We start from the raw sequence: 25,000 nt of genomic DNA, 5'->3' as shown, positions 1-25,000 counted from the left end.
GAGAAAGAGAGAGACAATAATAGTTTTTTCATTCATGAATCAGTTGAACAACAGAATGAACATCTGTCAGTCTGCTGCACTGCAAAACTCAAAATCTTACCAAGAATGTTTGTCTTATTTCTAGTCAAAACCAATCTCATTCTACTTAAAATAAGACTCATCACCTAAAAAGTAGCTTGTTTTTAGACACTTTTTACTTCTTTCAAGCTGATTGAACTGCTCAGCTTGCTCTTAAATTGCCCCCTGGGGATAAATAAAGTTTTTTGAATTGAATTGAATTGATATTTTAACTTGAAATAATCTGACAGTGGAGCAAGTTTTTCTTTCTTATTACAAACACAAAAAACTTGCTTTCACTGGCAGATTTTTCTACTTATTTCAAGTGAAAATGAGTTTGAAACAAGTGAAAATGATCTAAAAACAAGTTCATTTTTAGGTGATGAGTCTTATTTTAAGTGGAAAGAGATTAGTTTTGACTAGAAATGAGACATTTTGACAAGAAATAAGACAAATAGCCTATTCTTGGAGAGAGTTTGAGTTTTTGCAGTGTGTTATTGATGAGTTTGTTTCTAGAAGCTTATTGATCACTAACCTGCAGTTACACAACTTTAACGCTACGTGTTTGTTGATTGTTGTGATTGGACGAGTGATCGATCATGTGATCAGACAGGAAGTTCATTCATCAGTCGACTCACTGACACCGACCAATCAGAGACAGAGCTGATCAGATTTAAGGGGAGACACTACAGGTGAATAGGGTAAAAAATTTTAACTAACAGATTTCACCATGAAACTTCCCAAGTTTATCACTCACATTAAGACAAATATTTTTTGTATTACAAGTTTTGTCAAATGTTATGTTTAAATATGTAAATGAGCCAATATCTAATTAAATATGCGCTAATTTGCATATATTTCCAGAACTGAAATTTGAAAAATGGATAAAGCCACTTTCAAAATTCTTGTTTTATCTTGTTGACATATTAGAGTCTTTAGTTTTTCCACAGGAGGATTGTGGATATCTCTTTTTATCACTCTGTAAATGAGAAAATACTGTCACCAGCCCTTTAAAACATCAAATGTCTCCATGTTTTTAGTAATAAAATGTTGTATAAATGAGGCTGTGAATGATATATCAACAATCCCCTCTGTAAAAACCTTCAGAATATAGAAAGGGATCAAAGTGGAAGGTTTGGTGTCTGGAAGTGCTGCTGAAGTGGAGATTTCTAGAGAGGAGTCTGAGTCTGAAGAACTCTTTCTGAGGAAACGCCCTTTAAAGACTGATATTTAATAACAGTCGGTGTTGAAAATGTTGAATAACTTCTGCTGTGGTTTATTTGTCACAGTGAATGATTGGTAATTAGATTGATTAATTGATTAATTGATTGATTGTATCTTCAGTTTCCAGAGAACTCCGTCTCTCCGGCGTAAATGGAGGAAACGTTACGGAGGTTTGGACGGAAACAAACTGTTGGAGCCCAACAGAGAGCCAGACAGCAGAGGTGTGTGTGTGTGTGTGTGTGTGTGTGTGTGTGTGTGTGTGTGTGTGTGTGTGTGTGTGTGTGTGTGTGTGTGAGAGAGAGAGAGAGAGAGACACCCTGTGATTAGTGGTGTGTGATGGTTCCTGCAGTGGGCGGAGTCAGCTGGAGGCTAAATAGAGCTGTTAACAGAACAACTTTCAGTTTGAGGCCACAACACATTGATAATCAATAACCAATCATCAATCAGCACTAGAAAATATCTCACTATGTAAAAATACATTAAAGTAGTTATACATCAGGAAAACACAGACATTAGGTTTTTATGTTTCTATATAAAGCTGCAGACACACTGGTCTGTAATTACAGAGTCAGAGGTTTAAAATAAGTTGATGTAAAAATACACTCACTTGTTTTTCAGTGCAACACAAACATGTAGATTAGAAAAAAAGGTTAGGACTTTTATTTTGAAAGTTCTGTTTCTCAGGAAGCTGAAACTTCTTCCTAGTTTATTTGAAGCATAAAGAAACAGCGGATGTTTGTGTTTATTCCAGATCACAAACAATAAACAATAAGCAGAAAGAAAAAGGACCATAAATAAAGTTACAATGAGTGACTTGAATAATGGAATATGATTAAATCCTCCTCTCCTCTCCTCTCCTCTCCTCTCCTCTCCTCTCCTCTCCTCTCCTCTCCTCTCCTCTCCTCTCCTCTCCTCTCCTCTCCTCTCCTCTCCTCTCCTCTCCTCTCTCCTCCCCTCCTCTCCTCTCCTCTCCTCTCCTCTCCTCTCCTCTCCTCTGTCAGATGATGGAGGGATGACAGGAAACCTCCAGCCGACTCAAGAAGAGTCTCAGGTGAACTTTTCTAAACTCACACAAACTCAATCAACCAATCGATCAATAGAAGAACAGCAGTACAGTAGGTGATCAGCTCCATCTGTATCTTAGTTTTCTGTCTCTGTTGATGTTTCCAAGGCTGCAGCTCCACGACCAGCACCCAGGACCCTGATCCAAAACCAGGTCCAGAACCAAGTCCAGAACCAGGTCCAGAACCAGGTCCAGAACCAAGTCCAGAACCAGGTCCAGAACCAGGTCCAGAACCAGGTCCAAAGTCCAGTTCAGAGTCCAGTCCAGAATCCGGTCCAGAGGCCGATCAGCCTCGTCAGTCCTGGGTCTGCAGGTGGAGTTTATGATCTGTCCACTTGCTGCATTTACATACATGTAATAAGACCATGGTAAAGTGTGTGTGTGTGTGTGTGTGTGTGTGTGTGTGTGTGTGTGTGTGTGTGTGTGTGTGTGTGTGTGTGTGTGTGTGTGTGTGTGTGTGTGTGTCTGAGATCATCTGTGATCTATGAGGCCAGACTGCAAAAGAAAGACCCCTCCCACCCAGCTAACTGCCTTTTTAACTTCCTGCCCTCACAAAAAAGACTGAGGGGCATAAAATCCAGAACAACCCGACTCCAGAACAGCACATAGGCTACCCACAAACTGTCAGACTCCTCAACACCTCAGATTAATCACCTCAATATTATTTTAAATACCATAGTCCATTTAGAGGGACAGGGTATTGTTTTAATGTGCCATATTTATCTATTGATTTACTGATTATTTATTACTTTGTGCACTTTACTCTGTTTTTATCATGTACTGTGCTGGGTGTATGTTGTGTTTTTATGTCAGTGTGTGAAGCCCCCTGAAACAAATCCCAATCAACAATGTTGTTGACATGGTAATAAAGTATTGAAACGTGTGTGTGTGTGTGTGTGTGTGTGTGTGTGTGTGTGTGTGTGTGTGTGTGTGTGTGTGTGTGTGTGTGTGTGTGTGTGTGTGCAGTGTCGGTCAGTAACGGTGGTCTGAAGCCCCCCCTCCCCCAGGCCGTGGTGCAGCCTGAGGACCGAGGAGGAGGAGGAGGAGTCTCCTCCTCTCAGCCCTGGTTCTCCTCCCAACAGAGTCAGAGTCCGTCCAAACGCAGAGCGTGAGTCTCCTGCTGCTGCTGGTTCACACTGATCTGGCCTCAATGTAGTATGTAGTATATAATATGTAGTATATAACAGTGGTTCTCAACTGGTGGGTCGGGACCCAAAAGTGGGTCTAGACCCGTTCTGGATGGGTCGCGGACAGCTGGTCAAAAAAGTAAAGAATATTTAATGCACATCTGATGTTGGACATGTCTTTTATTTTGAAAAATAACTTATTTTGAAAGACACGAGACACGTGAACACATGCAGTTGTAATGCTCCTCCTCACTTTCTTATTAATGTGGCCTGATGCAGTGAATCTTGTTTTGTTTTGTGGGTCTTTATTTTGTGCAATTTGATATTTATTCACTTTAGTGAACATGCTCTGAATGCAGAGATGCATTAGAAGTCAAATATATCGTTTTGTTGGTCTCCATTTTGTGCAGTTTGATATTTTTTTATTCACTTCCGTACATGCAGTTGTCATGGTAACTCCTCAGTTTCATTCATGTGCTCTGAAATGCACTTTACTCAATAAAGAGAAAAATGAGTTTTTAAAGGCTTAAAAAAAATAATCTTGGTTTGAATTCTATAAAAGTGGGTCACGACTTAATGACCATGGGGAGATGTGGAGCCCAGAGTGACACTAGTGGAGAACCACTGTAGTATGTAGTTTCTAATCCAGTCTCTATGTTGTTCCAGAGCTGCTGACGTCCTGTTCGACAGCTTCTCCTCCGAGGGGAAACTCTCCGTCACTCACTTCTTTGAGGTATTATCATCAACATGTAAACAGACTGAACAGTTCTCCACCTCACAGTCACATCACCTCTCAGTGTTTCTGCTGCTCAGCGTTTCTTCACCAGGGTGCGTTTGTTTCCTCCGTCAGGCGATCTGGAGCTCGGGGCTGCACCGCTCCGACCCGCGGCTCAGAGAGTGTTTCTTCCACCTGAGGAAGCTGCAGGACGCTGAGGGAGCGGTGGACAGAAACACCTTCCACAGGTCGGTTCATCCTCACACTAGTTGTGTTTCCATCAGCTGTTTAGATGCATCGAGATGTATCGCATCGTAAAATCATGATGGAAACGCCATAATTCGATTTTAAAATCCCCTGATTCACACAAACTGAAATACACTCGCTATGGCCGAGTTTTGGTTGATTCGAATGGGATGGAAACAGCTGTATGCAAATTAAGTGTGACGTAGAACTTGACATCATTTTAAAAGTTTGGCCATTAGGTCTGCTATGACAGTTTAAATTGTCTTTATGTCAAGTTGTCAGAACAAAAACATCTCAAACAATGTCAACTTTGCATCAAAAGTGACATAACTTACTGAATGACACTTAACCACAGCTGTCAGAAGTATTCATTGATGGTTATGACAGCTGTTATGTCAATCTGATGAACATCTATTCAAGTAAAGTGTTACCGGATATTGATTGATATTGATATTGATTGATTGACTGTGTTTTGGTTGTTGTCATGTTGTAGTTGTTGTTGTGTTGTGGTGTTGTTATTGTGTTGTGTTGCTGCAGGTGTGTGACGGGCTTCGTGTCCCTGGTCCTCAAAGCTCTTCAGGGACGCTTCGTCATCCCGGACTTCTCCACCTTCACCGAGGAGACGCAGAAGTTGTTCTCCAGGTGTCGGCAGCTGTCGTCCGTCCAGGTGAGTTGTTCTGCTGCCCCCTGCTGGTCTCAGGTCAGTCTCACACTCTGGGTCCATGAAGAAGGGACATGAAGAAGAAGACAAACAGACGTCAAACTCTTTCTTCTGCTGCAGGACAAAGAGAAGGAGTGTCTGGACAGCAGCAAGTGGGCCGTCTCCATCTGCACCGTGGACGGACAGAGGTTCGTTGTCTCAGGTGTCTCAGGTGTCTCAGGTGTCTCAGTGACGGGAATAACAGCGTAATAAAATAACAGCGTTACTAACAGAGCTACCTTTTTCAGTAACAGTAATCCAAAAAGTTACTGTTTCCCCCTTTATACTTACTCAAGAAGTCCCGTCACTAAATAACACTACACCTGTTGAAGTGTAGTACGTTATAAACACATTAGTTTCAGTCCATCAACTGGTCAGAAAAAGCCGTTTATCTGGAACTAACCAACTGAGTGAGTTGGTTAGTTCCAGATAAACGGCGGTTAGGGGGCGAGTCCAAGTAATTTGACATATTTGAACATTTTTATAAAAAAGTAACGCATTTGTTACTTTTCCTGGTAACTCAATTACTTTTTGGGGCAAATAACTAGTAATGCTGCGTTCACATGGGGTCCGGTAAACGGCAGACGGTAAACGGCAAATGCCACTGGACGGAACGGTAAAAACAAACAAACTGTTGGACGGCACGGCACGACGGCAAGACGCGTCACCATGTTGCTATGGCAACGTCAACACACTCATACTCACACGTCGCATTCGGTTGAGTTTACCGTCGCGGCAGACGGCAAAAGTTAAAATATTTGAACTCGGGACAGCATTGCCGTTTGCCGTTGCCGTCCACGGTATTTTTTGCCGGCCTCCCCCCCAGAGCAGCGCAGGCTCCGCCCCCCCACCAGAGGTGCATTGCTAATGAGCTGCTGGTGCTGTGCAGAAGGAGAGCCCTGGGAAATGGCACAGGTTTTGTGTTTTTGGCTAAAAACTTCATAATCACAATTTAAAGACCACAGAGAATGTTTTAAAATAACCAAAAAGGGTCGCGGGAGGGGGACTTTAAGTATATTTTTGGGGCTTTTTATTGCCTTTAATCAACAGTACAGTGGAGAGTGAGACAGGAAATGGGGAGGCAGAGAGGGGGAATGACATGCATTAAAGGGCTGTCTGATGCGGGATTCGAACCGGGGCCGCTTGCAGTGGGACTGCAGGACTGTAGCCTCAACATGGGGCAGCAGCTCTACCAAGTGAGCTAAATGCTGCCCCAGACTGATTACTTTCTAAAAGTGTCCAACACTGGTCATGTGTCTCATGTGTGGACAGGAACAAACTATAGTTACTGTGCATGTAGAATTGAAGTGTCTGTGTTTATTTCAGTGTCATTATTGTTGTATTATTGTGACTTTTACTCTCCTCTCTCTCTCCGTCTGTCCCCCTGTCTCTCTGTCCACCAGGTTGTCTCTAGGGGACTGGTTCGGGCCTCTGGTCCTGGGGGAGGTGTCGTGGCCTCTGGTCTACGGCGTGGTGGTGGAGCTGCTGGGATCAGAGCTGGTGCACCGATACGTGGGGGTGGAGGAGTTCTCCAGACACGACTCAGTGTTCACGCTCTCTAAGACAGGTAAGGTCCACCATCAGCTTCATCTGATCAATAATCAATAATCAATATTCATTTAGAACTTGTAGAGCAGTACACTGCAAAAACTCAAAATCTTACCAAGAATATTTGTCTTAAATGTTATTTCTAGTCAAAACAAATCTCATTCTACTTAAAATAAGACTCATCACATTAAAAGTAGCTTGTTTTTAGACACTTTTTACTTCTTTCAAGCAGATTTTCACTTGAAATAAGTAGAAAAATCTGATAGTGGAGCAAGTTTTTCTTTCTTATTACAAACACAAAAAACTTGTTTCCCTGGCAGATTTTTCTACTTATTTCAATTGAAAATTAGTTTGAAACAAATGAAAATGATCTAAAAACAAGTTCATTTTCAGGTGATGAGTCTTATTTTGAGTGGAAAGAGTTTAGTTTTGACTAGAAATGAGACATTTTGACAAGAAATGAGACAAATATTCTTGGTAAGGTTTTGAGATTTTGCAGTGTAGGTAGCAACAGTTTGATGTTTGTGTTCACAGGAATCCCTCACAGTCCACTGACTGAGACCGGGGCCATTGTTACTACAGCTCTACTGCAGGTAAGTTCATCCATCCATCCATTATCCATCCATCCATCCATCCATCCATCCATCCATCCATCCATCCATCCATCCATCCATCCATCCATCCATCCATCCATCCATCCATCCATCCATCCATCCATCCATCCATCCATCCAACCATTCGTCCATCCATCATCATATAAACAGTATTTGTATATGATCAGTGAATATGAAATAACCAATAATCAATAACTGACCGTCTGTATCTCCAGCTGGGCGGTCGGCTGTGTGCAGAGGAAGAGGAGAAGTACGACTCAGTAAGTGATGAAGACCACAGGTGGAAACTAAACATCGTCCACACACACAACCTGAGCCTCTGTGTGTGTGTGTGTGTGTGTGTGTGTTGCAGGTGCTGAACGTCGTCAGGAGACTCTGCAACAAAGAGCACGCCACGCTGAACTGCAGCAGGTAACCACACACACACACACACGATGATGTAGTAGTAGTAGTAGCAGTAGTTTATTCGATCTTTAACACAAAATGATTTACAATTGAGCATCAATCACAGTCAGTCAACCTTCCATAAAACCATCATTTGTTCAACTAGTAACTAGTTCATAAATAGATCGAGAAGGTGCAGGCTGAAGCTATCTAGCTTATAAATGCCTACTACCCTTTAATTCAATATTCCATTAAATCCATTAGAGCTCTTCATGGTTTCAGAGTCATAGAAAGAAACAAGTATCCAATAATTAACAAATGTAGCCAAAAATAAAATAAATAGATAATTAAACAGTATTACAGTTGCAATCAGAGTCATAGAAAGAAATAATTGTCCAATAATTAACAAGTGTAGCCAACAAAAAAAGATAATTAAACAGTATTACAGTTGCAATCAGTCATAGAAAGAAGTAATTATCCAATAATTAACAAGTGTAGCCAAAAAATATAAAAAAAATAAATGATTTAACAGCATTACAGTTGCAATCAACACCCAATTAATCAATCCTGTTTATAGCTTTCTATCATACTATGTTTTAATCTATTTTTAAATTGTGTTATCTTTTTGCTTTGTTTGAGATCCTCTGCCAATATATTCCACAGTTTTACTCCCGCCACAGAAATACACATGCTTTTTAATGTAGTATTTATTTATTCTTGGTTGTTTTAAGTTAAGTTTCCCTCTTAGCTCATATCTCTAATTAAAGATATCTACATGTCCCTTTTCAGATATCTGTAATTAAGTTTTGACTAGGCGAAATGAAGTTGTAGATATCTCAAACTGGAATTAGTACTAGTGGTAATTCAGTTACAGATATCTGTAATTCACATAGTGGATATCTGCAACTGAATTGTAGATATCTGTAATGACAAACCCCATACACATGAATGGTGAAAGTGACGTCATCTGTCCTAGGAAGAACATAGTTGTGGATCTGAAATCACAATTATGGATAGGAAGAATGTAGTTGCAGATATCTGAAATGTTCTTTTTGACAAGAGGCAAAACTGAATTACAGATATCTTGAATGAAAAATCCAACTATTTAAAATGTAAAATTACGACTAGTCAGAAAGACGTTGTTGATATCTACAATGTTAATTCCGGATAGTCAAACTTAGCTTTTAAATGTTAAATCCACTTGTCATACACACACAGTTGATCGTCCTCTCTCTGTGTGTGTGTGTGACCTCCAGTTACCATGGCAGCAGGTCGTCCAGCGTCCGGCTCCACGCTCTGTCCTTCTACCTGCAGGAGAAGAAGGTGAAGTGAGATGGTGATGTTGTCATGGCAACAGCAAGTCACCGGTGATGTCACCAGAGTCTCTGACCAGGTTCCTGTGTTTCAGTGTTTCCCAGAGAAGACGGACATCAACGCCGCTCTGGACCTGATGCTGCAGGTACGAATCATCACCGTGGAGATCTGTTGCCGTGGCACCGACTTCACCTGTATGAGACTTGTTGTGACATCACAAAGTGACAGGAAGTCCTGACGGCTGGTTTTAAGGCTCAGTTTCTGAATACAGGCTGTGTGCATTTCTCTGTGGACTGAGGCTTTGATACTTTCACAGTATTAATATAGAACCTAGAGCTGCTTTATAATCACACTACACATGGACATCTACCTTTATACTGTATGGAGCTTTAATACAAACATCTACCTTTATACTGTATGGAGCTTTAACACAAACATCTACCTTTATACTGTATGGAGCTTTAACACAAACATCTACCTTTATACTGTATGGAGCTTTAACACAAACATCTACCTTTATACTGTATGGAGCTTTAACACAAACATCTACCTTTATACTGTATGGAGCTTTAACACAAACATCTACCTTTATACTGTATGGAGCTTTAATACAAACATCTACCTTTATACTGTATGGAGCTTTAACACAAACATCTACCTTTATACTGTATGGAGCTTTAATACAAACATCTACCTTTATACTGTATGGAGCTTTAACACAAACATCTACCTTTATACTGTATGGAGCTTTAACACAAACATCTACCTTTATACTGTATGGAGCTTTAATACAAACATCTACCTTTATACTGTATGGAGCTTTAACACAAACATCTACCTTTATACCGTATGGAGCTTTAACACAAACATCTACCTTTATACCGTATGGAGCTTTAACACAAACATCTACCTTTATACCGTATGGAGCTTTAACACAAACATCTACCTTTATACTGTATGGAGCTTTAATACAAACATCTACCTTTATACTGTATGGAGCTTTAACACAAACATCTACCTTTATACCGTATGGAGCTTTAACACAAACATCTACCTTTATACCGTATGGAGCTTTAACACAAACATCTACCTTTATACTGTATGGAGCTTTAACACAAACATCTACCTTTATACTGTATGGAGCTTTAATACAAACATCTACCTTTATACCGTATGGAGCTTTAATACAAACATCTACCTTTATACCGTATGGAGCTTTAACACAAACATCTACCTTTATACTGTATGGAGCTTTAACACAAACATCTACCTTTATACTGTATGGAGCTTTAATACAAACATCTACCTTTATACTGTATGGAGCTTTAACACAAACATCTACCTTTATACTGTATGGAGCTTTAATACAAACATCTACCTTTATACTGTATGGAGCTTTAATACAAACATCTACCTTTATACCGTATGGAGCTTTAACACAAACATCTACCTTTATACTGTATGGAGCTTTAATACAAACATCTACCTTTATACTGTATGGAGCTTTAACACAAACATCTACCTTTATACTGTATGGAGCTTTAATACAAACATCTACCTTTATACTGTATGGAGCTTTAACACAAACATCTACCTTTATACTGTATGGAGCTTTAACACAAACATCTACCTTTATACTGTATGGAGCTTTAATACAAACATCTACCTTTATACTGTATGGAGCTTTAACACAAACATCTACCTTTATACTGTATGGAGCTTTAATACAAACATCTACCTTTATACTGTATGGAGCTTTAACACAAACATCTACCTTTATACTGTATGGAGCTTTATAGTCTACTTGCCAACAATGAGTAGCCTACCCGGAAATGTTGAGTACCCCAAAGTTTTATGTTAGAAATATATATAGTATATAGTAAACTGCCGGATGCTAACTTATACATAATTAGCATAAATTAGCATAATCGCCTATATGGGCAATATTTCAACAACTGCTTGGCTGATCTGGGCAATATTAGTGTGGTTTTAGGGGTTATTGATGATGCTGAATCCATTTCTGACATTTTCAAAATTCAAAATGGCTGTCTAAACCGGAAGTGACCAGATTTAATTTAGTTAATGTCCAACCAGCATCCTCTAAAACTTTGGCTTGATCCATCAAAATCGGCCCACTGGTGGTTAAAATCTGGCAGCCATTTTGAATTTTTTTTTAAATGTCAGAAATGGATTAGGCATCATCAATAACCCCTACAACCACACTAATATTGCCCAGATCAGCCAAGCAGTTGTTGATATTTTGCCCATATTGGCGATTATGCTAATTTGTGCTAATTGTGTCAATTATGCTAATTGCCCAAGTTAGCATCCGGCAGTTTCCGAATACTGGGGACCCATACTATCTATTTCTAACATAAAACTTTGGGGTACTCAACATTTCCGGGTTCACAATGGGGCTCTATGGGCTGGCAAGTACAGTAGACTATTAATAGATGAACAAACTCTGAGACTCTGACTTCCTGGGGATTTCTTTGAGTCTTCTCTAATATTCTGTCTTTACTGGATGATGAGAGACATGTTGACGTCTTTGCAGCAGAGACTAAACCACTGTGGACTTTCTGTCTCAGTCTCATGTTGCTCATTAATTAAACTCAGTTCTGTTTTCACTTGATCTTAAGAAGACGTTTCTATAGATGTTTGACGTCATAACGACTCGTGTCTCCACAGTGCTCCTCCACAGAGGTCACCTGTGAATCTGGAGCCGTCATGGCCGCCTCCCTGGCCAATGGGGGGCTCTGTCCGCTGTCAGGTGACCAGGTGTTGTCCCCGGCGACCACGCGGAGCATGCTGTCCATGATGCAGGTTGCAGGGATGAAGGATTACTCCACAACCTTTCACTACAAGGTCCAGACACTGTTATATTATATTGTATTGTAAATGTGTTTATTTGATTTGTTACATCATCACTGCAGGGTTCATTTAAAGGGATAGTTCACCCAAAATTGAAATTTCACTCATTATCTCCTCCCCCTCATGTGGACTAAGGGCTGGGAGAAGTTTCAGAGTCCTCCGTGGCTTCTCTGAGTTACAGGGGGTCTCGGCGTAGCAGTGCATGTCCATATAACGGTTGCAAATGGATACCAACTGTCTTCGTAACAAAAAGACACACCAAAAAACATCCAAATACCGGTTCGACCAAATTTGACAAACCGGGAAGAGGAGCTTCGAGAAGCTTCCGCTACAAAACAAGCTTGAAATATAGACTTATTTAATTTTTTTCGGGACAATTTCTCATGTCGGGGCTTCAATACAAGAGGGACATTACATACTAGCAGCATGGAGGTATTTGGATGTTTTTTGGTGTGTCTTTTTGTTATGAAGACAGTTGGTATCCATTTGCAACCGTCATATTGACGTGCACTGCTACGCCGAGACCCCCTGTAACTCAGAAAAGCCACGGAGGACTCTGAAACTTCTCCCAGCCCTTAGTCCACATGAGAGGGAGGAGATAATGAGTGAAATTTCAATTTTGGGTGAACTATCCCTTTAATCTCTCCTCTGTGAGCAGAGCTCTGCAGTTTGCGGCTGTTCTTTAGCAGACAGCTCCCTCTGGTGGTGACACGCTGGTATCTGTGACTGTGTATATATCTGTGTTTGTGTATGTGTGTGTGTGTGTGTGTGTGTGTGTGTGTGTGTGTGTGTGTGTGTGTGTGTGTTGTAGACTTCTGTCCCGGCGGTCTCCAGCAGCCTGGGCTCTCTGCTGGCTGTGGTTCCTGGTGTTCTGGGTCTGATGGCGTTTTCTCCTGAGCTGGACGCCAGTGGAAACCCCTGGAGGGCCGTGCACTTCTGCCAGGTAACGACACGCACCTCAAACAGGAAGTAGATGTGATGAAGCAGGAAGTGATTCCATCTTTAATCTGAGTGGGTTTTATTTAATTGACAAATTTAGGTTTCTTCGGGTTTATAACCTTAAAGGGACAACGAGGAGTTTTGTCAGAGGTTGGAAGACGATCACATACCGTCGTAGTTCCCACCATAAACGGAGATTCGGCGGCGTTATTCTCATGACTCGCCACGAAACCGAAAGTAAAGAAACGCTGGTCGGCTCGCCCAGCATTTCCACCACCACTAATAATAACAAAATAACCATAGAGACAAAACCATAGATTTATCTAAAATGGACCATTAACAAGTGGTAACGGAGATTCATCCACATTAATATCAGACTTTTTTATAACCAAATAGAAACTCCTCGTTGTCCCTTTAAGTGAGTGTAGATGTTCATTTTAAAGTCCCATACACTATAAGGTAAATGTTTGTTCTGCTTGGAGCTCTAGTTGGAGGTCTGGCTGAAGGTTTGGTTGGTGGTTTGGTTGAAGGTTTGTTTGAAGGTTTGGTTGAAGGTTTGGTTGGTGGTCTGGTTGGTGGTTTGGATGGTGGTTTGGTTGGCGTGGTGACAGAACAATAACAGAGTTTAACATCCGGTCTCTTGTGTGTGCAGGAGCTGATCTCGACGTTCCAGCTGCACAGCTTCGACATCCGGACGCCGTTCCGACAGGTCCTGGCCTACCGGCAGTGGAAGGCCGAGTCTGAGGTCATCTGAGCTGCTGCTGATGATGTCACTTCCTGTCTGCTGGGTCATGTGACTGTTTCTAAACTAGCTCCTCTCCTCTCCTCTGCAGGGATACCAGATCATGAACGTCCTGCTGGCCGCTTTCAAAGGAGACGTCCAGTCCCTGAGGAGGTAACCATAGATATACAGTATGTAAGAAGACTAGATGACTCACCCGCCGCTGCTGCCCAATGACACGGCGTAGCCACACGGCGGCCATCTTGGGACGGGCAACTCTCTCCCTCAGAGCATTAAAGCAGAAGTAAGCGATCCGGTGGTTTTCTTTCTTCTTCTGTGGTGTTCTGCAGGTACTTCCTGTCCGGTGTGGACGTGAACGGCGTGGACTACGACGGCCGCTCGGCGCTGCACGTGGCGGCTGCCGAGGGTCACGCCGAGGTCGTCCGCTTCCTGCTGGAGAACGCCGCAGCAAACCCCGCCCTCAAGGACCGGTGAGGCTCTCTGATTGGTCCACGGGTCGAATTCCTTCCGCCACCGCTTAGACTAGATCCAGAAGGGTTAAAGGGATAGTTCACCCAAAATTGAAATTTCACTCATTATCTCCTCCCCCTCATGTGGACTAAGGACTGGGAGAAGTTTCAGAGTCCTCCGTGGCTTCTCTGAGTTACAGGGGGTCTCGGCGTAGCAGTGCATGTCCATATAACGGTTGCAAATGGATACCAACTCTCTTCGTAACAAAAAGACACACCAAAAAACATCCAAATACCTCCATGCTGCTCGTATGTAATGTCCCTCTTGTATTGAATTTAATTTTGCGAAATTGTTCCGAAAAAAATTAAATAAGTCTATATTTCGGAGGAGGAGCTTCCGCTACAAACAAGCTTGAAACATAGACTTATTTAATTTTTTTCGGAACAATTTCGCATTTCGGGCCTTCAATACAAGAGGGACATTACATACGAGCAGCATGGAGGTATTTGGATGTTTTTTGGTGTGTCTTTTTGTTACAAAGACAGTTGGTATCCATTTGCAACCGTTATATGGACATGCACTGCTACGCCGAGACCCCCTGTAACTCAGAGAAGCCACGGAGGACTCTGAAACTTCTCCCAGCCCTTAGTCCACATGAGGGGGACGAGATAATGAGTGAAATTTCAATTTTGGGTGAACTATCCCTTTAACTACGGATCATTTGTATAGAAGCTGTTCTGGCTCAGTTTAAATCTTTGCTGCTTTCAACATACACTGTGTGGTGCAACTAATTGCTAACCTTCTACAAAATGTGTCTTTTGTTGTATACATTGAATGTGTGAAATATTGTTGTATGTGACTGAAAAATCCAATTAAAAGATTTATTGAAAAAAAGAAATAAAAAAAAGGAATGTGACCTCCAGTCTCCATAGTAACGGCTCAGGGTCTGATGTAGTTGTGTGTGTCACCAGGTGGGGGAGCTCCGCCCTGCAGGAGGCCCGAAGACACAACAGACCGACGGTGGTGCAGCTGCTGCAGGGAGCGACCGTCTGACCTGGGATCAGATCACTGGACTCAGGAGGAGGAGGGGGGGGGGGGGGGTTGATGATATGTTTACTGTAATCCATTGATCTGATGGTAAAATAATCATGAGTTGTTTTCACATAAATAAATTTGTAAAACTTTTACAACGAGCTTCTTCTGTGAATCAGCCCTGTAAACTCCACTGGTTAAAGGATAATTGCCATTTTTTACAACCTGGACCTTATTTCTATCATAAAATCCGATCATTTCCTCCCCCAGATAACTTTGGTGTCATTACAAGTGGTTGTGATGAAATGAGCTCCAGCTGAGAGGCGCGTATATCCGTATAATGGAGTCTACAGGGCAGCAGAATGCAGCCTCTAAATAACACATTATCTGCAGAGAAACTCCTTCATTTCACCAATATTTAGTTCTGATAGGCTAGTGCTATTCCCCTCTGAGTCCGGGGTTAGCTGTTATCAACATCCGGGGTCTGTAGGTTGACCTACTGACCTCTGACCTGGATGATGTCATCTCTGAGCGCCGCGCGGCTCATTCTGATAATAATCATTCTGCTTCGGCATTCGGGTCCATTTTTATCTCAACTAGCCGGAGCTTTAGTGAGATGACATCATCCAGGTCAGAGGTCAGTAGGTCAACCTACAGACCCCGGATGTTGATAACATCTTGGTTTCCCTCATCAAACTCATCAAATACACAATCCAACAACTCCACAACGCTCTGGTGGACAAGTTGTGAGCTGCACATTCACCACGCTATGAGATAATAACACAACGTTACCACACAGAGTTGTTTTAGAGGGAAATTCAGAGACTGTTGATGAAAAACTGTCCCTGAAGGCAACATGCATCAGAGGTTTTGCATGAATTTACCTCTTTTACCGCATCGACAATTAAAGGTAACGAACCTACTACTATGACTATAGGGATTACTATAACTGGTATGGTCTCTAACTGGTTAACTGGTCTCTAACTGGTTAACTAGTCTAACTGGTGTGAGAGCAGCCCCCCCCCTCCTCCAATAGGAACTCTTGTTGATCCATTGAGTGATTGATTAATATTCTGCTCATGTTCTTTTCTATTGATGAGAGAAAACAAACTGTGGCTGCAGTTTCCAGTGAACAGACTGTGGCTGTGGGTCCTTGAACTCACCGTCATCCTCACAAGAAACTTTAACTTCCTCCTGTCATTTAAAAAACATGAAACATGAAACAATCAACAGTTTTACAGGAAGTGAAGCAGCAGAGCGGCGACAAACAGCCGGGAAGAAGAAAACTGAACCATGAGTTTCATAAAAATATATAAAAACCACGAAAACAAATGTTTTATAGGTTTCATAAAGAGGAAACTGATTCAAAGTCAGAGTTCAGATCTTTTCCACACAACTCCGAGACAGAACCTTTCACAATAAAAGTATCAAAACGATAGATAGATAGATAGATAGATAGATAGATAGATAGATAGATAGATAGATAGATAGATAGATAGATAGATAGATTTATTTGTCCTGTAAGAACTCATAGTAAGCCCTTTCAGGTAAATGTACAGTAAGCAGTCAGAGAAAGACAAAATTATTAAGCTCTGGATTCAGTTTCTGGTCTTTTCTGTAACCTTTGAAAAAGTAATCAAGTAAAATATTGATCATTTGAACAGTTATTGACAATGAAAGGGTTAAAAAAAAGGGAAAAAAGAAACGTGTGTGTGTTGTGAAACTGAAAACAAGAAGACACAACTACAACTACACACTGAGTCCTTGTTTTGTTTTCAAACTCTTATTCTGAAAAGTAACTAAAACCCCATGATGCTGCTCGGTAACAATCAGTTTTCCATCTCCAAAATAAAGTTTAACGGTTCCTCTGAAACTTCTCTTTCATGTTCATCATCTACTCGTGAATATTCATGAGATGAACTTCTCTGGACCAATGGGAGACCGCGTGCTGCGTCAAGCTGAGACCACAGCCGCACCGGAAGTCACCAGGTCTCCTTCACAATAAAAGTAAAAGGGTCGTCAGTGAAATATTTCCTTATTTCAGAGGGTTTTTTTCATCACAATGATTCAAGAAGAGGAAATCAACATGAGTGAAGTCTCTACATTCAGTTCATATTCACCACCTGAGGAACCTGCAATTATAAGTACAGTTGTATTAATCAATAAACTTCTGAATTAATGAAACAAAAGTGTGTTTGTCTCACAGTTGTAAAACAGAAACAGACAAAAATCAGTGGCAATGATATTAAAATGAGTGGAAACATGAAAAATATACAAGGAAAATATTTCACTATAGTGTTAAAAGTGTAGACATAAGTGTTATTGCGATGTTGCACAGTTGTGTATTAATCACTGCACATAGAAAAGAAAAGAAAGGAAGTGTGGGGTTTTGCTGTTTTGCTGTTAACACTGTGAACACACTCCTCACCCACAATAACAGACACACACTATGAAGGACAAAATTACGTTAGTATAAATAAAGAAATAAAAACTAAAATGCAAAATAAGGTCATTTTCTGGTGAAATGTTTTACTTCTGTTTTCATGTTTCATGTTTTCAGATTTCTGCTTTTATTTATTCACAGTCACGTAGGCTACTTCTGTGTGTGTTTGCTGATTGGACAGGTGTCTGAACATCTGTAGGCTATAAAACTAAAATCAGTTGGATGAAAGCCTGAAAACAAATGCATGATGTTTCTTTACCTTCATTTATTTATAATTGATTTATAGTAATGTAGCAGTAAGAGTTATTCACAAGGCAGGCAACAGAGAACCCTCAAATAGATGTTTTTTATTTCTGCAGGTTTATTGAAAATGTCCAATCTAATAGATCTTTAGACCTTCAAAATAATTTATAAAGCAAAGAACAGATCATCACCAGAACATTTACAGAACTTGTTCAAGCTGGAGGAAGAGAACAACAGACTGAAGCTGGATTTTAAACATAGGCTACATCTGCAAGGTTAAGCCTAAAACAAATGTGTATTTCTGTTGCAGGTGTAAAACTATGGCATTCACAAAGCAAGGAACTGAAAAGTTGTACAAGTTAAAGAAAATGTTTTAAAAAGAAAAGATATAAAAAGGAGAAAGAGAAAAAGAAGGGGAAAAAGAAAAGATAGATAGACGAGTGGTGTCCACTGCTATTTTGCTTGTTGTTTTCTTGTTATAATTATATGTTTCATCATCTTTAATTTTTTGAAATAGAGTATAATATTGGTGTTGAGCCAATGCAATTATAACTACAGAGAGGGGCAGGTACTATAAGTTTTTCTTCATCCTGCTCCTTTTCATTCATGGTGACACATCATGTAAATATGTGCAACCATGTGAAGAATGTAGCCTAAACCATGAATGCAATAAATCAAAATGAAATGAAATGAAATGAAATGTATTCACTGACATATTCTGTGCCTGGCATTCTCCTCCTTCATAACAGACAAGTTCTCTTCAGTAGGCTGTTGAGGACTTTTACTCTGAAGGCCCTAACAGGAAGTGTGTGTGGTGATCTCTGCAGCTTGTCGGAGCTCGGACCTGTTGGATGAAGTGAAGCGGCGCTGCTTCACTTCACTTCACTTCAGTTCAGTTCAGTTTCTCCGCTCGGCTGCGACTCTGTGACTGGAGGAAGTGAAGTGAAGAGAAGAGAAGCTCTGATCTGACACCGGCCTCTGTCTCTCCGTGTAGCCGCCCTGAGGCTCCTCATGTCCGGCCACAGGGAGCTCCGAGAGCCGCTGCCGCTGGAGGAGGAGGAGGAGGTGAAGAGGAGGAGGAGGAGGAGCTGCTGCTGCTGAAGGAGCCGTTCACTGACCGCGAGACAGGATACAGGTGAGTTCTCCCGCCACGAGCCTCCACACACACACACACACACACACACACACACACACACACACACACACACACACACACACACACACACACACACACACACACACACACACACACACACACACACTTGAAATGACACATGACATTTTCATTTGTATCATGAGACTTTTATTTTATAATTACACTCATTTCATTTCAGTTCCAGCTCTTTTTTTTTTTTACTCAACTTGATATATGCAAATGAGGGGGCGGGGCTTAAATGATAAATTACAAAATAAAAGTCTGATGAGGTTAGTTAAAGTCACAAAATTTTTAAAAGCTCTTAAAGGTTCATTGTGTAGGAATTCCCCCCCATCTAGCGTTGTGGTTGTATATCTCAAGCAACTCAATCGTATTTTTCATGCTGCATTCACGTGAAATTGGGCAGACAGCAGACGGATGACAGCCGCTGCACGTAACGGCATAAATTAAAATTTTAAAAAGCTCTTAAAGGGGACATATTATGCAAAACTCACTTTTTCATAGCTTTAGTAGGCCTATGTGTATTTGCGTATCCAGAGTGCCTCCTCACCCCTTAAATGTAAGTTTAGACAACTACGTCAACATTTTGTAAACTGCCATAGTCAGAAAATGTGTCTCTTAACTAGCCGTTTTGATTTTAATTTCAATCTTTTGGTTTTTCTGACCAAAGCATGTTACTAACATTACTTTTAGACATCAAGGTACCATGTCAAGAAGCAGAAATGAGCAGAATATGTCCCCTTTAAAGGTGCATTGTGTAGGAATTCCTCCCATCTAGCGTTGTGGTTGTATATCACAAGCAACTCAATCGTATTTTTCATGCTGCATTCACGTGAAATTGGGCAGACGGCAGACGGACGACAGCCGCTGCACGTAACGGCATAAACAATATGTTGTCATGGCGATGTGGTATTGTTTTTTACCGTCTTTCTCTGGACTTCTGTGACTAAAATGACATCTGGTTTGTTAGCGACGGCCGTCTGCCTGACTGCAGGTGAATGCAGCATCAGTGTAACGCTCCGTTCCTCCTCACTGCGTTACCACGGTCATCATTTCTTATCTTTATTATTCACATATTTAATTATCACTGACTCAGGTGTAGAAGGTAAATACTCCCAACAGGAGGAGGAGGAGGAGGAGGAGGAGGAGGAGGGAGCCCGGCTCAGTAAACCAGGTTCATTAAAGGAATAGTTCACCAAAAAAAGAGATTCAGTCATTATTGACCCCCCCTCATGCTGATGAATACTCAAGAGTAGTTTTTTATTCCTCAAAGTGCATCTGGAGACCCGGAAGGCCGGGTTTGTAGTCCAACCAAAACATTATATGAGATTAATAATAGGGACCGACACAAAAACATCAATAAAACTACACAACAACCATTTAATATTCCTCCACACTGCTCGTCCACTGCAATCCAAGTGTCCTGAAGGGTGATAGTCCAGAGTTTACTGGAAACTACCTCATTTAGGACATTTTTACAGCCTCAACAGTCCTGTATCGCACAAGGAAAAGTCAATACAGGACTGGTTAGGCTGTAAAAATGTCCTAAATGATGTTGTTTCAAGTAAACTCTGGACTATCTCTCTTCGGGACACTTGGACACATCATCTTTGAAGATAAAACCTGTCTTTTAATGTTGAAAGGAGAATGCTCCAAATGTTTTATTGCACTTTTATTGAAAGCTTCCTTTCCTTTTGCATCGAGTAGTCCAGAGTTTACTTGAAACAACGTCATTTAGGACATTTTTACAGCCTAACCAGTCCTGTATTGAATTTTCCTTGTGTGATACAGGACTGTTGAGGCTGTAAAAATGTCCTAAATGAGGTAGTTTCCAGTAAACTCTGGACTATCTCCCTTCAGGACACTTGGATTGCAGTGGACGAGCAGTGTGGAGGGATATTACATGGTTGTTGTGTAGTTTTATGGACGTTTTTGTGTCGGGCCCTATTACTCTCATATCATATAAAGTTTTGGTTGGACTAGGAACCGGCCTCCCGGGTCTCCAGATGCACTTTGAGGAATAAAAAACTACTCCAGAGTATTCATCATCAGCATGAGGTGGTGAGTCAATAACAACTGAATTTCTTTCTTTTTTTTGGTGAACTATTCCTTTAAAGCAGGCTCAGTGAACGCGGCAGCAGCTTTCTGTTCAAAAACAGTTTTAATCTCTGGTTTTACTCAACAAGCAGCTGGTTAATGGTTAATGCTGTTTACCAGATGACATTAAAGGGATAGTATCATTTTTTTTAAAAAGTGGGGTTGTATGATCTACAAATAGCCCCTGATTTTTTTCAGGTAAAACCTCTTTTAGGCCGTGAAAATAGGCCGTTTCTTTGGGTCCGTTCACAACACTGTATGTTGTAAATCTCTGGGCAGGGCTATTATGGGCTGGCGTTGCTAACGGGAGGAGTGCAGAGAGTCTTTTACTGCAATTAAAGTACTTAGGGGCTATTTGTAGATCATACAACCACACTTTAAAAAAAAATGCTACTATCCCTTTAAACGCACCCTCTCAGAGTCTGATTCAGTTTGTTACAGTGAAACTAAAATACAACAGGAAGAGCTGATGCGTTTACTGTCTGAGCTAAAAATAATAGCAGAAACAAACAGCAGCAGTGAAACCACAGAGAGAGAAACCAACCGCTCCTCACAGTTTCCACAGCAGCAGCAGCAGCAGTTAAAAAAACCCACGTCTGTAAACGCACCATCACCTCAGACGCCTCGACCGGCCGACCGACCGTCACACAACACAGCGAATGACTCAGATCAGAAGTCGACTCTACGCCCCCACGCCGGCTCCCCATTGGCTCGTCAGGCAGCCTCCGTCTTATCCATTTTATCACTTTGCTTTTTACTGTAACTCACCAACTACTTCCTGTTTACAGCCGCTCGCACACGCTCAGCAGCAACATGTGGTCAGGTGACTCAGATAGCATCAGTTTGAATGAAAAAGCTCGTTTTAAAATGCAGAGTGGCCATGTTTATAGCCTAAATCTTTTACATTTTTCACAATTTCACACTTTTTGGATGTTTTTTCTTTAATTGTAAAGTTCTGATAATTAGCCTATGACAACGGTTCAGTGATGTCATCCTCCATAACTAGCTAACTCAAAAGTTGCGCAGCGTTAAGCTAAGTTAAACTCTCGTTTTGAAGAAAGTAGGCTACCGTTAAAGGTCCAGTGTGTAATAATTAACAAGGTTTATTGTTAAAGGGATAGTTCAACATTTTGTCGAATTGGCCCATTGCCATAATCCCTATAGTCATAGCAGTAGGTTCATTACCTTTAATTGTCGGTGCAAGCTGTTTTTAGAACCGCGGAGCAGAGCCGTGAGCTGCTCAGAGCTACGCTACGGAGGCTCATTAGGGGATTTCTTGGTTTCCCAAATACACAATCCAACAACTCCACAACGCTCTGGTGGACAAGTTGTGAGCTGCACATTCACCACGCTATGAGATAATAACACAACGTTACCACACAGAGTTGTTTTAGAGGGAAATTCATGTAAAACCTCTGATGCACGTTGCCTTCAGGGACAGTTTTTCATCAACAGTCTCTGTATTTAAAATCTGAATCTACTACCCATGAATATATTTGTATAGGCTAAGTGTATAATCGCTTTAAGTGACGCTGCAAACTAGAATCTGAACGCTGATGTCATGGTATTACCAACATTTTACACACTGGACCTTTAATATCCTCATTCATTCATAGTTTTGAGGTGTTGACGTTGCAAACTCTGCTGTTTGAGTCAGTGCGAGGGGGCGTGGCCAGGGGGGCGGAGCCAGGGGCAGAATGGTGTCTGCATGGTCCTAGTGTCTGCACCGACTCTGTCCTTTACTATAATAACACTAGACCTGCTCTCTCTGTGGAGGACGATGTTCCTGAAAAAGGGGGGCAAAGAATAATACAAAAAGGGGTGACATTTCTTTAAAAAAAAAAAAGTAAAAAGTAGGGGGGAAAAAATGGAGAAGAAACTGATAAAAAGTCAAACAATAATTTAAAAAGTGATAACATTTCTGAAAAACATAGTTTTGTTGTACTGGGTATACTTAAGTATTTATGCATTTTCACCTGAGTATGACATAGACTACAGCACTGGCTCAGACTCTGTGGTCGGTGCAGCTCAGGCCTCCTGTGTCTGTAATTGCATTAGTCTCTCTGAGTAGTTTCTCATGACGGCGGATTAGCCACATGCTAACGCTCACAGCTAATCACAGGAGAGGAGAGGAAAGCAGCAGCAGCAGCTGCAGCGGACCAGGATTGATTCTGTTGCTCATGTTGCTGCTTGAGGTTCAGTCCCACTGAGATACTTGAGTACTGTTAGTACTAACCCTACTACTTATTACTCTTACTTGAATACATTTCCAAGACAAATATTAGTACTTTTACTGGAGTTAATTAGTAGGAAGGCTGAAAAGTACTGGTTACTTTCAGGTCTTTTTCTAAACTCCTATTGGACACAAGCTGTGTTTGTCAGAGAAGGAAACCCTAACCCCTAAAAGCAGCACATCAGTGCAGCTGCTTTCAAAGAGTTCATTCTCACTAACAAGAGTTAAAAGCTCCTTACATTCATTTACAAACAATTAGAGTCATTCATTGATGTGGAGAATAAGACATTTACTCTGACTCTTACTTCTACTTAAAGGGATAGTAGCATTTTTTTTAAAGTGTGGTTGTATGATCTACAAATAGCCCCTAAGTACTTTAATTGCAGTAGAAGACTCTCTGCACTCCTCCCGTTAGCAACGCCAGCCCATAATAGCCCTGCCCAGAGATTTACAACATACAGTGTTGTGAACAGACCCAAAGAAACGGCCTATTTTCACGGCCTAAAAGAGGTTTTACCTGAAAAAAAATACACAGTTCCATTTTTCGCTATAATATAATTTTTTCCAGCCCTTTAAAGTGCAGGAAAAACACAGTTTTTATTTGGACCTAACCAACTCACGTATCCCTCCGCCCAGGGTTGGCGCCCACCGATCAGCAGTTGGTTAGGTCCAAATAAAAACTGTGTTTTTATTTGGACCTAACCAACTGCTGGTAAAACCTCTTTTAGGCCGTGAAAATAGGCCGTTTCTTTGGGTCTGTTCACAACACTGTATGTTGTAAATCTCTGGGCAGGGCTATTATGGGCTGGCGTTGCTAACGGGAGGAGTGCAGAGAGTCTTCTACTGCAATTAAAGTACTTAAGGGGCTATTTGGAGATCATACAACCCCACTTTAAAAAAAATGCTACTATCCCTTTAAAGTAAATGTAAAAGCATGTACTTTTGGATACTTAAGTACCTTTAAAAGCAAGTACTTTTTTACTCTTACTGGAGTAACATGTCGACTGAGCTACTTTTACTTGTAACAGAGTAAATTTAGTTGGGTCGGTGCTGTTTGATCTGTTTGATCTGCATTCATGAGGTCGGTGCACTGCAAAAACTCAAAATCTTACCAAGAATATTTGTCTTATTTCTAGTCAAAACAAATCTCATTATACTAAAAATAAGACTCATCACATTAAAAGCAGCTTGTTTTTAGACACTTTTTACTTCTTTCAAGCAGATTTTCACTTGAAATAAGTAGAAAAATCTGATAGTGGATCAAGTTTTTCTTTCTTATTACAAACACAAAAAACTTACTTTGACTGGCAGATTTTTCTACTTATTTCAAGTGAAAATTAGTTTGAAACAAGTGAAAATGATCTAAAAACAAGTTAATTTTTAGGTGATGATTGTTATTTAAAGTGAAAAGAGATTAGTTTTGACTAGAAATGAAACATTTTGACAAGAAATAAGACAAATATTCTTGGAAAGATTTTGAGTTTTTGCAGTGTGTGAACGAGACGTTTGAGGACATCATGTAAAAGTGTAAAAGTGAGGAGGAGGAGGAGGAGGAAGGTGAGGAAGGGGGGGGGGGTAATGGGGGGGTGTGTGTGACCTTTTTTGTGGTGACTGGCTGTTCTGGTTGTGGTGGTGTTTACCAGATGGGTTGCCACGGTGACGCTGACAGGCACGGTGACGACGCCTAACGCCCACTTCTATCAGATCAGAGAGTGTCCTGTGATCACAACATGTGGTCGACTCGACTGTGCAACACACGGTCTCATTCCCACACACACACACACACACACACACACACACAC

General features: G+C 41.1%; 1 protein-coding gene across 1 annotated transcript in view; it reads left to right on the top strand.

The window, feature by feature from the left end:
- glsl (glutaminase like) overlaps positions 1 to 15,047 on the top strand; it is a gene marked incomplete at both ends in the record, with an annotated part of 15,317 nt that extends 270 nt beyond the window's left edge. The window contains 20 exons of the mRNA XM_083974437.1: positions 1,402 to 1,502; positions 2,283 to 2,332; positions 2,453 to 2,657; positions 3,311 to 3,452; positions 4,138 to 4,204; positions 4,322 to 4,434; positions 4,970 to 5,099; positions 5,214 to 5,281; positions 6,536 to 6,699; positions 7,215 to 7,273; positions 7,510 to 7,554; positions 7,647 to 7,705; positions 8,935 to 9,001; positions 9,087 to 9,137; positions 11,681 to 11,857; positions 12,675 to 12,806; positions 13,455 to 13,547; positions 13,636 to 13,697; positions 13,874 to 14,014; positions 14,966 to 15,047. Of these exons, the coding sequence (XP_083830563.1) occupies positions 1,402 to 1,502; positions 2,283 to 2,332; positions 2,453 to 2,657; positions 3,311 to 3,452; positions 4,138 to 4,204; positions 4,322 to 4,434; positions 4,970 to 5,099; positions 5,214 to 5,281; positions 6,536 to 6,699; positions 7,215 to 7,273; positions 7,510 to 7,554; positions 7,647 to 7,705; positions 8,935 to 9,001; positions 9,087 to 9,137; positions 11,681 to 11,857; positions 12,675 to 12,806; positions 13,455 to 13,547; positions 13,636 to 13,697; positions 13,874 to 14,014; positions 14,966 to 15,047 (2,008 nt within the window). The remainder of the gene's footprint in view (positions 1 to 1,401; positions 1,503 to 2,282; positions 2,333 to 2,452; positions 2,658 to 3,310; positions 3,453 to 4,137; positions 4,205 to 4,321; positions 4,435 to 4,969; positions 5,100 to 5,213; positions 5,282 to 6,535; positions 6,700 to 7,214; positions 7,274 to 7,509; positions 7,555 to 7,646; positions 7,706 to 8,934; positions 9,002 to 9,086; positions 9,138 to 11,680; positions 11,858 to 12,674; positions 12,807 to 13,454; positions 13,548 to 13,635; positions 13,698 to 13,873; positions 14,015 to 14,965) is intronic.
- Positions 15,048 to 25,000: the final 9,953 nt, after the last annotated feature.

The sequence above is a fragment of the Trachurus trachurus genome, assembly GCF_905171665.1.
Source record: "Trachurus trachurus genome assembly, chromosome: 6".
Taxonomy (NCBI): domain Eukaryota; kingdom Metazoa; phylum Chordata; class Actinopteri; order Carangiformes; family Carangidae; genus Trachurus; species Trachurus trachurus.
The sequence above is the reverse complement of the archived record's forward strand: the minus strand, read 5'-3'. Positions and strand labels throughout refer to the sequence as shown.